The sequence below is a fragment of the Neopelma chrysocephalum genome, unplaced genomic scaffold, assembly GCF_003984885.1.
Source record: "Neopelma chrysocephalum unplaced genomic scaffold, ASM398488v2 Primary Assembly neopelma1_65, whole genome shotgun sequence".
Lineage (NCBI taxonomy): Eukaryota > Metazoa > Chordata > Aves > Passeriformes > Pipridae > Neopelma > Neopelma chrysocephalum.
The window spans coordinates 8,227,963-8,244,644 of record NW_020897722.1 but is presented as its reverse complement, the minus strand read 5'-3'; the positions used below and the strand labels follow the sequence as shown (position 1 = coordinate 8,244,644).

The following is a 16,682-nucleotide window of genomic DNA, read 5'->3' as shown; positions in this document are numbered from 1 at the left end:
AACTTTACAATTTGCAGAACTATTGTACTGAGGGGATTTTTCATTAAAACAATTTCCTCTGATGTCTCTGGGTGAAGTTTTGGTGTTTTCCTTCTGCTGTTGTGCAACATGTTCTCACTTAGCATTGAAAGAAGTTTATTTTGACTAAATCTTGTAGATTTTTCTTAGAGTTGAAATTGGACAGCATTATGTAAATATTCAGTGCTGTTTTATGTGTGTTGTTTGATCAAAAGTTAAACCTGCTTCAGTTTTGATTTGTATCTTGCAAAGTGCAGTCATGCTTTTGCTATCGCAACTTTTATTACTTTCCAGCAAGTTGTGGCTCCTAGGAAAGGCTTAATCCCAGAAGGTCACACGAATATTCCCTGTTATTTACAGCAAGTGTAGATTCAACTCAAGTGACCTGGGTAAGAGTGAACTCTCACTTCAAAGCTCAGACCCCTCCAGGGCTGCAGGCGTGGCTGGTCTGCAGGAGGGACACAAGACTCTGCACTGTTTATTTGCCTGGAGATTTTGCTGCTGAGTCATGGCTTTTCCATCATGGTGGAACTGCACTCTGGTTACAAAACAGACTGCTTTCTGAGGAATTATAACCACTATGCTAAATTCTAATCTATTAAGCATATTTGGAACATTTGGATGTATTTCGTTACATTCCTGTTACCTGTTTTACTGCAGATGGCATAGCTGTGTTTTGCTTGGTTTTTTTTTCTTTTTTTAAATTCACTTTTTAGAAAAGACACTTTGTTCTAGGAGCTCATGTTCACTGCTTGGATTTAGTGTTGGACTTTGGAGTATTTGAGTCTATATGACTATGCCTTCCTCTCAGAACACTGTATTTCACTATGTTTCACTGCACTTTCACTGTTTTATTTGTCTAGGGAGAGTATACAGAATATACTACATTTGCCATTTATCTTTTAACTGGTAAGAGTTATTGTCTTCATTTTCAGTATACAGAGACCACTGTGGCCCTGTCATGGGACAAAATACAGGTCACACAGCTGAAGTTGTAAAAGGGACACATCATTTTTTCAGAAATTCTATATTTAGATATAGAGGTAGCAATTTCTCTATCTTCCTGCCTCTTCCATTGCTGTCATTTATATGCTTGAGTCCCAATAAGCATTCCCTTAACCCTTACATGTGCAGATAAACTGACTCCATGTAATGGGGAATTATTTGGCTTATAAAAGCATACATGACAACCTAAAAGAAAAAATGTCTCTTGCAAGCCTGAAGTATCCTGTGTTTGGGATTATATTTTATGTTTGCAAATAGTATTTGATGCATGTAACAGAAAATGATCTTATTTTTTTGTAGCCGAAAAGAAGATCACTAGTAACTGTAACTTCCTTCATTTTTAAAAGTTCGTACCAACCTTGTAAGAAATTCTTATTACTTTTATAGAAGAATTTTACAGAACTATATCAGTATAATGGGATATTATTAGAGGCCTAAGAGGTATCTGATGTCAAGTCACTGAGTAAAAGTCTTGGCTGTCTTTATTGATCGAGTCACCTTGTATTGTATTTCTGCTCTGCCAGTGCACTGTCTGAAATATAACAAGTTATCTTCTCCTAAGTGGATTGAAGAGTGCTATGGGAGTTCAGCTACTGTCTATTGCACTCTCAGCTGCACCACAATGGAGAAATTCTGGGTAGAAAGAGTACTTTTGATAAATAATTTATACTGTTTTCTTTAAGGTTTGGGTTTTTTTATAACCAGTGGGAAACTGAAGTCCTGCTCTTTTGCTCTGTATGTGTCTTAGTAAAGTGAGAGAAAAGCAGAGTGTAATGGAGAAGAGTACTAGAGTTCAAATCACAGAGCAAACTCACTACTATATCATGTAAGAATAAAATAAATAGAAATTTATTTAGAGATTTTCTAGAGAACTAAGTAGTCATCTTCCTGCAAGAAAAAGGTGTCCAGGAGAAATTGAGTATATTGCTACTTGTTTCTTCCATGTTATTCACCTTCAGCCCAAATTACTAGGACATTAAGTCATATAATCATAGAATGCTTTGGGTTGGAAGGGACCTTAAAGATCATCTAGTTCCAAACCCCTGCCATGGGCAGGGACACCTTCTACTAGACCCATGGTCAGAGCCCCATCCAACCTGGCCTTGAACACCTCCAGGAATGGGGCATCCACAGCTTCTCTAAACACAGTCCTAAAGCATAATGACATTTTTTATATCTAATATTTAGGGGAAAAAAAACCAACCCAAACCAGAAACTGCATTTTAAAAATAATTCCATTACCATTTGAATACGACTCTAAGAGAATACTGTCTAAGGTAATACTGGCATGTCCTCTTCCTACTGTTGTTCAGAAGGACAGTATCTGGTGCACCGGAGGTAGTAATTGTGTGAATACCAAGGCAGGCAATGGGCAACACACTACTAATTAATCAAATCCTGCTTACAACAAGTTTAAGTAGCAGAGTGGTGAAAGCTGGTGATGCAGGGCTGGCTGGCTTTTCTGTTAGCAGGAACTACACCAGTACAAAAACAATACGAGAAAAATTCAACTTAAATCTAAATGGAATCAAGGCCTATGACTATTGTAATTTTTTTGTGGAGGCAGAATTATGGCTTTCATGGGGTGATTGACTGACAAAGAATAGATATCACATAATACAGTCCAATTACTTTAAATAACAGATTAATGACTCTCCTGTTTGTGAAAATTGTATGGCTGGGATTGCCAGTCAGCCTATTTGCAGCTGATGGCAGGTGTGAATCAGTTTGCTGGAATAAATTCCCTTCTGTATGACCCTTCATGCTCCTCTTGTGCTCTATTATGTTGGTCACTGGGTTGGTTTTATAGTGTTGTGGTTTTCTAAAGGCACTAATACCCTTCAGCATAATGCCTGAAATTTTAATTAACTCAAAGAATAAGCGTCTCACTGCAATCACATTCTCAGGAGTCCTTGGTAATCAAAGTGATCCCCTAATTGGCATATTTATGTTTTCAATGGGGTTTGTCAATGATGCGTTTTTTATTTCTCTGTAAGTTGAAAACTGTAAACTCCTGGGATTTTGTTTTGACCTCAGGCCCAGCAAATAGGATGGCTGTCATGTATTTGTCCAGCCACAGCCCCATGAAAAAAATTGTATCATCATCTTGGGTAACACGAAGGCATATAATTTTAGTTGTATTATCTGTTTTCCCTTTCACAGGTCCGTTGTGACAGTGAAATACAAGAGCTACGTCAGTGGCAAAAGAAGTGGAGAGAGGAGAAACACATCAATAAAGTAGTGAAACAATTCTGGTCTAAGCAGGAAGCCAAAGGTAAGTGAATTAAATTGTAGGGGGGGTTGGGTTTTAGGGGGTTTTTGTTTGTTTGTTTTTTGGGGTTTTTTTACATTGTGTTGAATTTTTATACTTTGAGTTGTACAGAAAAACAGCCCACAGTAGGACGCTAATCCCGAGTGAGAAGGTGAAGTCTGGTGGAAATGCCTGGCTGTTCCTTTACAGTCACTATTTACTCTGTCTTAGTTGCCCGGATAGTTGCTGAAAGTGGCAATGAAAAATACAGTACAGGGCCAAAACTCAATAATTTCAGAAGACTACAACAATTTGCTGGCACAGTATTTCATAGGGCAGGATTAGACCTCTACCAGCTGCTCACCATATAAATACTTTTTTTACCAGGTGGGTCATAGTACAGTTTTTCCAAACTGTGGGATTTCTCTCTGGTAAATGTTCTACTGGCATTTTCCTGTAGTTATTTATAGCAGAACTTGGCCTGTACAGTTCTAAAAAAATAAAACAAACCCAAACAACCCAATAAATTGCCAAGGGAAATGAAGCTGGTTTGCTTTAAGAACCAACACTGTAATTTGTTTCTTTTTTTTGCCCTGTTTGTGGACAAGGCTGTACTGACAGGGCCAAAGTTCTATTCACTTAGGCACGGAGGTTTAATTATGATTATTCACCCAGCCTCTTTGTCTACTAACTCAGGAAAATTCATAAGTTCCTCAACCTGTCTACAGTTTAGCAGCCTCTGTGGGCTGGACTCAGCCCTGATACACTGGGGAAGTGAACTCCACACCCACAGCTGGAGGTGAGAAGGGGTCCTTCAGCTGTGGCTGTGTTGAAAAGAGGGGAAATCATGTAGTACCAGCCACCATTGTGTGCCCTTCAGTTTGGTGACACTGTCCCAGATGTGTTCTCAGCTGGCCAATCTTTGCCCTGACCTACGGGAGAGTGATTTTTTTTTTTTGGTGATAGCAGGGTTACACTTAAAAGGGCTGCGTAGATTTTGCAAGCATTTATTTATATTTATATTACAGTTTTAATCTACAAAAGATCAGGTTTTATTTACCAATCCATGAAATTTCCTAAGGGATATTTTATAGCTGAATTTAATTAATTCTGAAGAACAAACTCATACATCACAACAGGGGAAAACTGCGTTTATATGTGTGTATATACATGGGGTGTATATAAGGGAAGTAGAATTCTTGGCTTTAGTAGCTTAGACCTAGAAGATTAAATCATATAATAACTAGTAACAGTGTACAAAAATGATGAAAAAATAAAATCAATGAGACATAAGTTGTCTTCCAGCAGACTTGACTAATATGTAATGAAAACTTGGGCAGAGCAACGAAAGTTTTCTTCAAGTGGGATTTCATAGCCTATCTACTATGGTTTATTATGACTTTACTTTGGAAAAAAAATGTAAGCATCTTTTCTTATTAAAAGAAAACATAGATATGTCTGGTTTTGATCATCTGAAAACAGTGGATTCAAATTTACTACGATAAAATTGTTCTCATTATAGATTTAAAACATAAAAGCTGAATTCTTTTCTTTGTAGTACATGTTTAGTTCTGTCAAGTGTTAATTGTTGGAAAATTGCCTTCCTGGAGGTGATAACAGAAGATGGCCTACCAAGCTTGCTAATTAATTTTGTTATTGCAATTTAATGTTTGTGGTTTAGACTTTCTGTTTCTAATTTGTTAGTATTTTTATCATCTCATCAAGGCATGTTTTTTCACACATTCCATTGTCCATGATACCAGTAAGAGTGCACATTTCCCACATCTAAGAAACAAACCTATATATTCACACCACACCGCTATGAAAAAGGATGAATATGGTATTAGATGATATGATGACAATCATAGTTTCAGTCTTCATACATGTAAAATCTTGAAAGTGAAAATTACAAGTGCATTTTCAGAGGACAAGATGAAACCATTTTCAAAATGCTGCCTAAGAAAAGTAGGGCCTAAGGGTGGACTGTGTCATTTGGCAGTTGAATTGATTAAAAAAACTCCTGTGAATAAAGAAATTTAAGCTTTCCATAAACTATACTTAAGTTGTTTTGGAGAGCTGTAGTGATAAGATTTCCTTTGCCTTCTTTGCCAGTTGTTTCAAAAGGAAATTTTTCTTTTAATCACTCTCATAAAGCTTTCTTGTCATCAAATCAATTATTTCAGGACTCTAGGACACACAGCTGTTTAACCACTTCAAAGTTGCAAAATTGCCCCTTTTCAGTTTTTTCTTAAACCACTGTAAGTTTATATTGCTTATATCACATTAGCTTTCAATATTATCACATTGTTTCTGTAATTCCTTAACTGAGCTCTGCTAAGTTAATTTAAGAGTATCCATACATAAAATAGCCTTGGGGCCCAGACAGATGGCTATTTGGAAACAGCTGTACTAGTTTGAGAAGTTACTGTCCAGGGGTTTTCATTATCAGTCTCAGCTGTGATGCCATAATTAATTTTGTTAGTGCTCCAGCTGCTCTTATTTCTGCTGTTATTGTCCTACTGTTTATCAATGCTGTTAAACCCTATTTCATTATGAAGTCGGCAGGGTTAGTTTAACTGCTTTTACCAGTGACTCAGTCTAACCCAGCTGACTGCACTGAAGAGGATTGTGAGCGCTCATACAATAATGAATAGCATAACACAACTACTTCTTAACCTTGTCTTTCTAAGCATTTGGTTTAACTGAATTAATTAGGTTAATTCAATTAATCCCCTTTAATTAAACCATTGAGCTCTTTGCATCAAGCAGACAAAGCATTTATTGTTACTAAAACTCAGATGTCACAAATAAAGCATTAAGATTCATGATCAAAAGAAAAAGAATAACATTTTAAATAGATACGGCATTTTATTGTGAAGTTAACCACATTAAAGAAAAATAATGAAGTATCTCTTAAATTTCTGTCTCACTAAGCCTGTTTATTAGATGCTGTAAACAGTGTTGAATCTAACTGTAGGGGATGAATGGTGAGTTGCCAAATAGCTTTTAGAAAATGATGACTCGAGCAGTAATGTGATTCTATTGACACTACTAGAAAGATCAGCATACCTTCCATGGAAATATCAGCCAAAGACTCGGTTAATGTGAGCTAACAGGCAGAGTCTGCTTTGTTGTGGCTTTCAGCACAATGCAACGTGTACCTTATTTCAAGGGTATGTTCTAGGCAAAGACATATAGCTTTATGAAAGTGTGTTTGTATAATCTTGACCAGTGTGACAGTTAAAAAAGATAATAAGAAGAAGTTAGAAATGTAAACTGCTTGTAATTAACAAATCCAAAGGCATTCTTAATTTATTATTCTGGTTTCAGAAAGTGTGTTAAAACATGTTTATTAATTTTGAAGCAAACAGTTAAGCTTTCATTAGACCATAACCAGAATGAGACACTTCTGGAGGGTTTTTTTCAGGCAGAGACCAAAAGTCTCATTTTTAGGGGGCAGCTAAGGAGATCCAGTAACTTCCCCATTAAAAAGGCAGCCCTTGGCCAAGGCTTCTGCCATCCTCTCCTTTTCTTGGCACTTCCACTCATGGCTTCACGGTGAGTTGGTTCAGCTGGCTGACCTGACAAAGAGCTGCTCCTCAGTTCTGCTCTGCTGCCCCTCGGCGTGGCTTTCTGCTGGATCAGCCTGATGAACTGACACAATCCTTACATCCAATAGAAGGGAAATGGTGCCACAGTAATTGAGGGAAGGAAAACTGCCCGTTTGTGATGGCCACTCACTTTTAGATCAGCTAATCTGTGCTGGGCCTGCTGTGTCATGTGAAACCATCCCCACCCGGTGTGTCTGCGTAGTGTGGGAGGCTGGGCTTTAATGTAGCCTCACATAAGCCACTGATTCTTCCCCTGCTTCAAAGCATCTTAATTTTTTTTTCCTTTGTAATTCTTTATTCTTCTTTTGCTCTCTCTCTTATACTCTTTATTATTACATTTGAAAAGTGCTCTAGGATAGAAAGTGTGAAAACTGCATGAAAATTACATTATCCATTAATAGCACCTTGCAGGACCGTTGACCTCTTTTAATGCACATGCTGGCAAAATTTCTTTTTGAGTGCAAAGAAAAAAGTGTGTTTCTTTCAGCATATACCCAAGATTATAAAGCTGCAGCATTCTTGGCTGACATTTTGTTTGCTATACTGCTCCACTGCTGCAACATTACATTCCACAAAATTATCTATATTTAAAGTATGATAGTCCTTACTCTGAACAATTTCTACAATTTCTATGTTCGGACTGAAAATGTAGAAAGAAGTGTAGCATTTAAGACTTAGTTTAGTGGCTCACAGCTTTAGACTTGTAGGGAGACAGATTATTTTCTGCAATATAGCGCAGCTGATGGGAGAATTTTGTTTGAGAATATTTTACAGAATTCTAAAAAAAATATTACCTTCTAGAGAAAATACAGCTAATCAAAAACCAGCCTCCAGAGGATGTGAGTGAATAGCAGATGAGCTGGGGTTTGGTTTTTTTAATTCTGATTTGCTGAAATTACTTTAATGTAAATATATTTAAATAAGTGATTTAATAACTTGTATGTCATTTAGGTTATGTTTGGCAGGATGTGACACAGTGCAAGGCCTGCCTCTGTTTTCATGAGGCTGATGTTCTACCATGAGCTTGTCAGTTTAGGAGAGCTTCTTTTCCCACCATGCATTTATCTGAGATTGTCCATATCAATGTTGTCAGTATCTGCATCCTAAAACATCCATTTGAAACTGGACATAATTCACTGCATCTTCTTGTTTTCTAACTGATATCCCACATAGCTCCAACCACATTTTTGCTTTAATTTCCAAGAAGAAATAGGCCTTTGCTTTTGGGTGAACAACTCGGTGAATTTGATTTGTGCCTCCACACAGTGGACAAACCCCATCTGGTCGTGGTTCTGAGCAGTGTGTTATAGAGATGCAGTACTGATGAAACATCATTGGAAAGGGAAAATATCTGTCCTACAATGAAAGGAATTTGAAAAATATTTGAACTTTTTCATGAAAACACCTAAATCTTCATTGATCACTTATGTGAACAAACCACTACTGACACCCTGTTACAGTGGTTCCTTCTCTGCTGTGTGCTGTTGGCAAGACCATTGATTCTGTTATACAAATGGTACTTTCAGCTATTTTATGTCCTAAAGGGTTTCTTTTCTTCTTCTTCTTCTTTTTCTTATCTGCATAAAATTTGTAAAATTTTAGTTTTAAAAAGCAGTGTTCTTAGGGAAAATAGTAAAAGAAATAAATGTTCCTGGTTTTATGGCAAAACCAATTGTGACCCTCTTAGTTGGCAGTTCTTACAGATCAACCACAGCCTGGGCTTTGCAAGGCACTTGGGTTAACAGTGAATGCACAGTGTGTGGAAAATCAAAATAAGACATAAAGTAATCTTCACAGCAGGTGAGGGGGTTGATTTTCAGATGCAGGGGGGGGATGTTCTTCTACATTCCATTCAATTTCAAGCTGTATTTTTCCTTCAGCAGTAGAAGCTCTTACTTACCTATCTGGAGAGATTTTAAAAATACTCCTTTCATAGAAATAATATTTTCCCTTGGGAAGATGCAACCAGCAATACTCTAATGAAGGTGATCTGTTACTGGAAAATCCTTAAAATATGAATGAGATTTCAGATGCAGGGGAGAACAGGCTGCATATTTCCCACTAGAGCAGGAACAGATCTATAGTGTCAAGAAACAAGGAAATGCAGTTACTCACTCCTCATACAGCTGTGATTGTCTCCACCTGAATGATGAGGAAGGATTTGAAAGCTTAATGTCAAGTTAAGTTGAACAGGGAAAGTCTAGTGTACATATTTTTGAAGGATGGCTGTATGTAATTATATCACATCAAAGCAAAATTAATTGAGGAAGGGGAAAATGTTGCATTCAGAACTCAGAAAAAAAATAGTTACACTGTGAAACTTCTTTGAATTAATTCCATAAACAAATAAATATATTAGTATAGTCATGTGCTCTACTGGATCCTTACTAACGGGGCCATAAATGAAGTTACAATCATGTGTATGTTTGCAGGACTGAGTCGTTTCCCAAGGAAAATATTGAAAAGGGAATATATATAAATGGGAAAACTTACACTAGGCTTAAAAAAATATTTAAAATGTATTGTAGGTAATAATGTTGGATTAGGAAAACACATAGTCTGAATAGCTAATGGATTTCTTACAGACTGCATCTCTGTGCTTTATTTAGGAAAATTCAGCTCAGTAAAATGTAAGGAATTCATCAGCTTTATGTGAGAGTTCCTTTTTCTCCCCCTCCACTTTCACCATGGGTGGTTGAAATATTTTAGGAAGATTTAAAATGAAATAATTTGTTTCTAATTTCATCTGCCCTTCTTTTACTACAGCTGTAATTTTTTAATTAATCTCATTATGAAACTCTTGCAAGTGGTGACCTCCTCATATTTTATGGTTTTACACTTTTAATCCGCTATATTGTGTAACACACATATATATGCACACACATATATGTTAAGATCTTACATGTTGAAGGTATTTTCTCAAATTGGTTTCAAACTGAGCTGTATAAACAGGTTTAAAGTGGAAAGCTACTTGCTGTCAGCAGGATACTGCACTTAAAAGAATTTGACTCTGCTTTTTTTTTTTTTTTTAAACATTACTGTACTTACAGGTATTTGTTTCTTTCCGAAAGCAAAAGTGCTGCAGTCAAAATGGTTTAAAATGGCTGCATTTATGTGATTGCTTTTGATTTAAAAGCACATGGAAAAAGTTTCAGTTACGCAGAAGACCTTAAAATTTCTTTTTGTTTAAAAGAAAATAAAAAAAAAAATCCAAGAACAAAGCAGTTCCGAAGGCTGAGTATGTGGTGGTTTTCATCAAGCCTAATTCAAGATGCTTGAGATGTTTTTGAAAGTTCAGTCTTGGCACTAACAGCTGAGAATGTAGTGATAAAAGTCATAAGACTCATGATGCAGAATCCAATTTATTGGTCCACACCCCGGACTCAGACGTCTTTGAAAATTTATAAAGATTACAGTAACATTTAATTTCTGAAACTATGTTGGGAATGTTTGATAAAATAAAAAGGAAAGATGATCATTTAGATAAACTACAACACGTGATCCTCTGGACTGTGCTTACACAGGCACAGCAGTGGATCTGGAGCACAAGTCAGAACTAATCCTCCAGCACCAAAGCTGTATTTTCACCCATCACTCTGCAGCTGTTAATAATGATTTGTAACGGAAAAAAAGACAATTGCAAGTTGGCAATTTTTCTGTGATCATATAAACATCGGGGTTTTTGTTTGGTTTTTTTTTCTTTTTTTTTTTTTTAAAGGAGAGGAGAAATCTTTCATGGGTTCTGCAATCTTCTTGGTTTTGTTTTTCCGTGTTTAACCTTTTTCTAGTTAATAGCAAAAAACGTGGGAGCATTTTTATTGAAAATTCTGTTGGTGTCTTTTGCTAGCCATTCAGATATGCAAGCCCAAAATTTCTATTTATAACTATGGGATGCCTTAAATCCTGGAGAAAAGACTGTCCCCAGTTAAAAAAATAAAGCCTCCAAGTAGTCCTGCAGCAAAACTAGACTTGAGACTCTTAGTTAAAAATAAAAGGGAGGGGAGGTAAGGCAGGGAAAGAAAGACCACGAGCTGTTAATTAGGAGTTTTAAAATATGATTCAGAGAATAACAAAGAAGTGGGTGACAGATTGCAGAACACACAAGCTATTTGCCCCAGACTTCCCTTTAAACCCACACTGTGGTATTGGTCACTTGGAGGTCTTTTCTGATATGACAGTCTGGTTTTTTACCTGATAATTTGTTTTAGTCTGTGCAAGAGTTTAAATTGGGTGGTTTTACAGGACCTATCACATTTTGCAAGTAGAAATCATGTCAGAAATAAGAGGGGCTAATCAGTATAAATGCATTTTTCATGAATCTGCCCAGCAAATCTGGAATTCTGAGTTTCTGCCTTTGTTGGCTTCTGCCTGTAAATGCTTTTTTAGCTGAGGACCTGCCACTCTGGGATGATTTCTCTCTATTTCTGGTCAGTTCTTTCTGTTTTCACCATTCTCTTTATTTTGACTATTTACATTGAAAGAACCCTGCATTAATCAGATGCTCTGGAGATGCACTGGTTGCCTTCATTCTGGATTTTTCTCTCAGTCCAGGGTTGTCTTCCATAAACTGTTGTGTTTCTGTGGCTGTCTCTTCATGCATCTCAGGTAACTGAATTATTTGGAGGACACTTGGATAATCAATTGGAAGCAACAGTCTCCAGTATATCTAATTCTCTGTAGTTCTTTCCTAACTCAGATGTTCATAGTCTAACGCTTGTATGTTCCTATATTTCTTTCCTTGAACTGTCTAAATGCCATTCAGATATATTCAAATTAATTATGCACTGCATAAACAAATTCTGCTAGAGATCTTTCAGCCCTCTTCTTCCATATCCATCACTGGATGTTGGTGTTTGGGAGTCTCCTGTATGTCAGCTCTTGCTTCCTTAATCTGATCCCAAGTGAATTAAAAAATGCCCTGAAATTTTAGTCATGAAGACAAGACTAAGCATTTTACAAACTCTGCTCCTTGTTTGGAGAATTAGGTTTGTCCCATCACATTTATACATCCATTTTGCAGAAGCCTCTTCTGCTTAGTGATCCTCTGACAGTTCCATTTCAGATTCATGAGTTGCAGGAGTGTCTATGGGCATTATTTCCATTTTATTATTAGTTTGTTTGTTTAGTAGATATTTATTCAGTACACCATTTTCCTATTACTAGTGACTGAATATTTCCTGAAGCAAAAGGTTTCACTAGTAGTTGTGTACGGGCAGACTTCCAATAGTAAGAGGCTAAAATTATAAACACTTTATAAAAAACTGTGCCTTTAAAAGTCAGGTCTTATTTCAGAAAGATTGCTGGTGGCTCCAATTTCATGTTCAGGCTTCTTTGGCATTTCATTGGGAGGCTAGGGCGAAACTCCTTTCTATATATATATTTTACTCTAAGCCCCTGCTAATAAGTTATTCCAATAGATTTTCTTTAATGGATTTTCATCTTCTTATAGTCCGAGTCTATAGTATTTTTCATTACTGTGTTCAGCTGTTTAAATTACTAAATGTAATTCTTAGAGTTTCATGAAGAAGCACAGTCTGTAATGAGTTCTTTACAAACCTTTCATAAGCTGCTGTCTCAAGCCAGTTGTGTTATACAGTAGTGTATAAAGTAGGTCATAGTTTTTTCACAGTTATGCTGAAACAACCAAGTGTCAAAACAGAGCACCAGACCTGTACATTAAGATGAGGGAAAATAGTGCCTGCTATCCAAAATAGATGGTAAAGATGTTTGAGCTTAATGCATATATAAATAGGACAAAGGCCAATCCTCAGACAGCTAATAGGAGTTCTGCAGATTTTTGAATATTCCACTCCCAGGAGCAAACGAACAGTAAATCCAGATACATTCCAGTGCTTCCTTTAGCCATCATCTGTGCCTCAACACTGCAACACATACCTGATAAACTATGTCAAATGAGCTGCACTTCCAAGGAACGTGGCAGACCAAGTAGTAGATGACCTTATTGTAGTAGGAGCAGCAAGTCAAAAATAACAGTTAACAGTTGTGCTCCTCAAGAGCAACCCCACCTCATTTCCAAGGAAATTAAGCACAGTCCCCACTAGTGCTTATTATTGTAGTGGTGGCTATAGTGTCCTATAATTTAGGACAGTTTAATCAGGTTTGTTCACTATTTAAAATAAGAGTAATGAGTAATGAGTCTGAAAACTACAGTAAGGAGTAAGGTGACTGAAACATAGTGCCAACAAAATCATATGACCTACACAGGTAGAAACTCTAATAATAGAAATAAGTGAGATGTGAGATTTTATTTTTTTGTAACATACACTGTTACAACACTTAAGGGCCTCAGTTCCTTTATGTCTTAGGACTGAAAAGAGGAGCTAATGTTTTAAAACCATATGAAATACTGTGATCGTGCTGCCAATGAGCATGATTGTGTTACTTATACTTAAATCTAATGTTACACCTCATTAAACCAGTGATTATGTATTCTCTGTAGATAATTTTCACACATTCAGTTACACAAACATCTTGGGATTTAAGGTGTTTGTCGTTTTCCTGGGAGCTGAATCCAGCCTCCTGCGAGAATGGTTTTCTTGGCATTGCCCTGAGTCTGGCAGCAACTGCACACTTGCAATCCTGTGACATCCCCAGGAGTTTGTTTGCCCAGTTATGTCCATGTGCCTTTTCCCAGCATGCAGGAAATCTCAGTGAAGAAAAAGAAATGTTCTCCTTTGCAGCAGAATCAGAGTTCTGCAATGGTAGGGATTTGCCAGCATAACTGCACACAGTGACTAGGGACATAAAAGCATAATGTGGGAATGATGCTGCTAAAGTTTGACTTTTATTACTTTTTTAAATGCAACTGAAAATAGAAATGGGTCTTTGTCTTGTTCTGTTGAAGGAATGACAGGACTCTTAAGACTGAAATGGTTAAAATTCAGCACAGGAATGGCATGGTTGGAAGCTTGGTCATTGGTGTTGACATTTACACTGTTCATTGCTTTTAGGTATGTGTTGTCTGAAAGAAATGGGCTGGATTATCAGCTAGTAGAACTTGTTCTAAACATCTTCCTTAGGCATTTCAAAGTATTTTAAGCAAGTTAGTTCAGTTTGAGGTGTCACATCCTGAAAAATACATTTTTCCAATGGAAATTTCTAGTGAAAAGACTTAGCCAGGCACTTCTTTCCCCATCTTTCCAGCTTATCTGAATCCTGAGGACATCTTACTTTTCTATCTGCATAGGAAGCAAGTATATGTCAGAAACTATTTAAACAACTGCTTGAAATTCAGATTCCTGCTGACAACCTGTGCTTCCTGGTTAGTGTGATGTGATTTGAAATTGTTATGCTTAAGTAACACAGGTTATGATAAGACATGGACACTCTCAACTAAAAGCACTGCTAGCAGATACCTAAAACACCTGCTTGCTTTAATGGAAAAGTGTGTGTGAGCCCTGAGGTTTTTGAATATGTTGCATATGAAATATTTGGAAAGGCCAGCCTCATCACATAAAATTCAATGTGCTAGATAGTATTTTGTATATAGGATATTCATAGTCATGTGGGATATTGAATCCACTCTTGATTTTTCCCCTCACCAGCTGTACAAGCAGAAGGCCTAAAATTCAGAAGGGTCTTGTGCCAGGAAGGCACTTGGCACGTATTGCCTTGAACATTGTAGAACATAGGGTGTATCCTGCCACTGCAGTCATATTTTGGGTTTCTAAGGTACTGGCTGTGTTCCTCCTCCTCATACATCACTTCTCCTGTGTGTTTTCTATGAGCTGAGATCTTCCAGGTTGGTAGCACATTGAGCACCTTAAGTTAACACATGGGCCTGTGGCATCTCAGAACTCTGGGTATGTACCAAGAGGATTTTGTTTGCTGGTTTTCAGTTGCATGCCTTGGAAGGGTAACTAAGCCCTCTTGAAACTGTATGTAAAAGAGGAGAATTTTTTCTTTTAGTTTATTTGGGGTTCTTTGCCTCTAGCATAACTTTTACATATAAATCTCCCCATAAACTTGATGTGAAAGGTGTATAGTACAGATGCATCTTCTGAAGTGTAGGGAGTAGAAAACCAGATTTTTTTAAATTAAAAGCCAGTTTGTAAAATTCTAAAATATTAAACCCCGAATACGATAGCTGAAATCACAGGAGTAGAATGAGGAACCAGACTTGTATCAGCAGAAGAAAAACATTAGGTTAATCTGTATTACAGCACTCTGAAAGAATACAGAGCTTTGAAAACAGCTTTCACTAGGGGGTGGGACATTTTACTTTTATGTAGAGCTTTTGTTCATTTAGAATTGTTTACTCCAGCAAGCAACCCTGTGCTCTTTGTTTGACTGATTTTTTCCCATTTGGCAGACCCTTTGCAATCACATGGATAACATTCTTCTTTCACTGAGACATAGAAAAACTATTCTTTATTGACCTTGCCTGTTGTCCTAAATGACAAAAATATATTTATATACTAGGTGAACTGTATGACTTCATCCCTGACTTTTAATTGAAAATTCTTCAAAGCAAAAACCTCAAAGAGCTGCTTTCATTCTTTTTTTTAAGAATCCAGTGACTTACTAGCAAACAGCTCTGCCCTCAGCTTCAGATGCACAACTCCCACAGCTGGCATGGAGAAATACGTGCAAGTATCTGAGTGCTGAAGCTGTGTAAAAACAAAAAACAAATACCATGCATAAAAGAAATAAGCTTTTTGGGTTGAGTGGGGGATTTTTGTTTATTTATTGAACAAGAGAGTATTTGCTGTGGAAGTATGGATGTTTACTTTTTTGTTTCTTTGCCTGTTAATGGGGTTTTTTTGTATGGTTGCAGTGGGAAGCACCTTGGAAGACTTGGAAGAACATATCCCAGATCATTCAATATGTCAACTTTAGTTTCCTCACTAACATTGCAAAACACAAAGCTCATGGAATAAACTATGTGATACTGATTTAGAAACTCTCTGAGTTTCTGAAGTAAAACTTGGTAGTTTTACTTTTACATGGGAGGTATTGTAAATCAAAGGGAGATTATATAAGGATCTAGCATGCCAAAACAAAATTCGGTCCTAGTCTAAGTGAACACAATTCTTTTAAAACAGATGGTATTGTGCACATTTAGCCAAAAATGTTGAGTCTGTGTTTATCTTGTTTTCCTGAATGCTCACTTAAAACCGTTTCTGACAGGAAGAAAACTCTGGATTAAATAAATGGGGTTACACCCACACGTAGGCAAGTGTTAAAGCTAAGGCAAAAATCTTCATCTGGCATCAACTGGACTTCACTGACTCGTGCAGAGCTGTGACAGTTTGCACAAATCCAGGCCCTGTTCAGAACGATTTGCAGAAACGCTGTGCCCCTGCAATTCCAATGGAAGGCAATGAGAGCTGAGGTTGCTCTGCATTTCTGCAGGGGAAAAAATTCAAAGGCCCTTTTGTTACCACTTAGCACGTGTGCTGAGAAAGGGTAGAATTAAGATCCCAGTGGCAGCATTTTCACAAATCTTATGTATCGTACTTACCTGTATTAGGTCCAGTAAAACTCAAACTGGGCCCTCCGCTAAGAAGCCTTCATTTTTTTAACTTAGTCCTGTTGAGCATAGTGTTATTTAAGCCTTTATAATTTCACAATTAGAGAAGATATTTGCAGCTCTGCTACTAATTCCATATAAATCAAAGATCTCATTGTTTCCAATGAACACATGATAAAACATGGATAAGAGCACTTGCTGTGGCTCCACATGGATTTCTTCCATCACTTACACAGACTTTGTCTTCACTGTTATACCGGTACCCACCCTTTGATTTTTTTCCTGAGTGGTGATGGTTGTTGCA

At 37.1% G+C, this 16,682-nt stretch overlaps 1 protein-coding gene across 2 annotated transcripts in view; it reads left to right on the top strand.

Moving 5' to 3' along the window:
* IQCK (IQ motif containing K) overlaps positions 1-16,682 on the top strand; it is a 53,144-nt gene that overhangs the window by 20,290 nt on the left and 16,172 nt on the right. Inside the window, exons 8-9 of one of the 2 annotated variants that reach the window (XM_027683975.1) lie at positions 3,187-3,298; positions 15,683-15,808. In XM_027683975.1, coding sequence (XP_027539776.1) covers positions 3,187-3,298; positions 15,683-15,744 — 174 coding nt within the window. In that variant the 3' untranslated portion in view covers positions 15,745-15,808. Of the gene's footprint in view, positions 1-3,186; positions 3,299-15,682; positions 15,809-16,682 lie in introns of those variants that run through there. The other variant, XM_027683976.1, reaches the window with a different exon arrangement.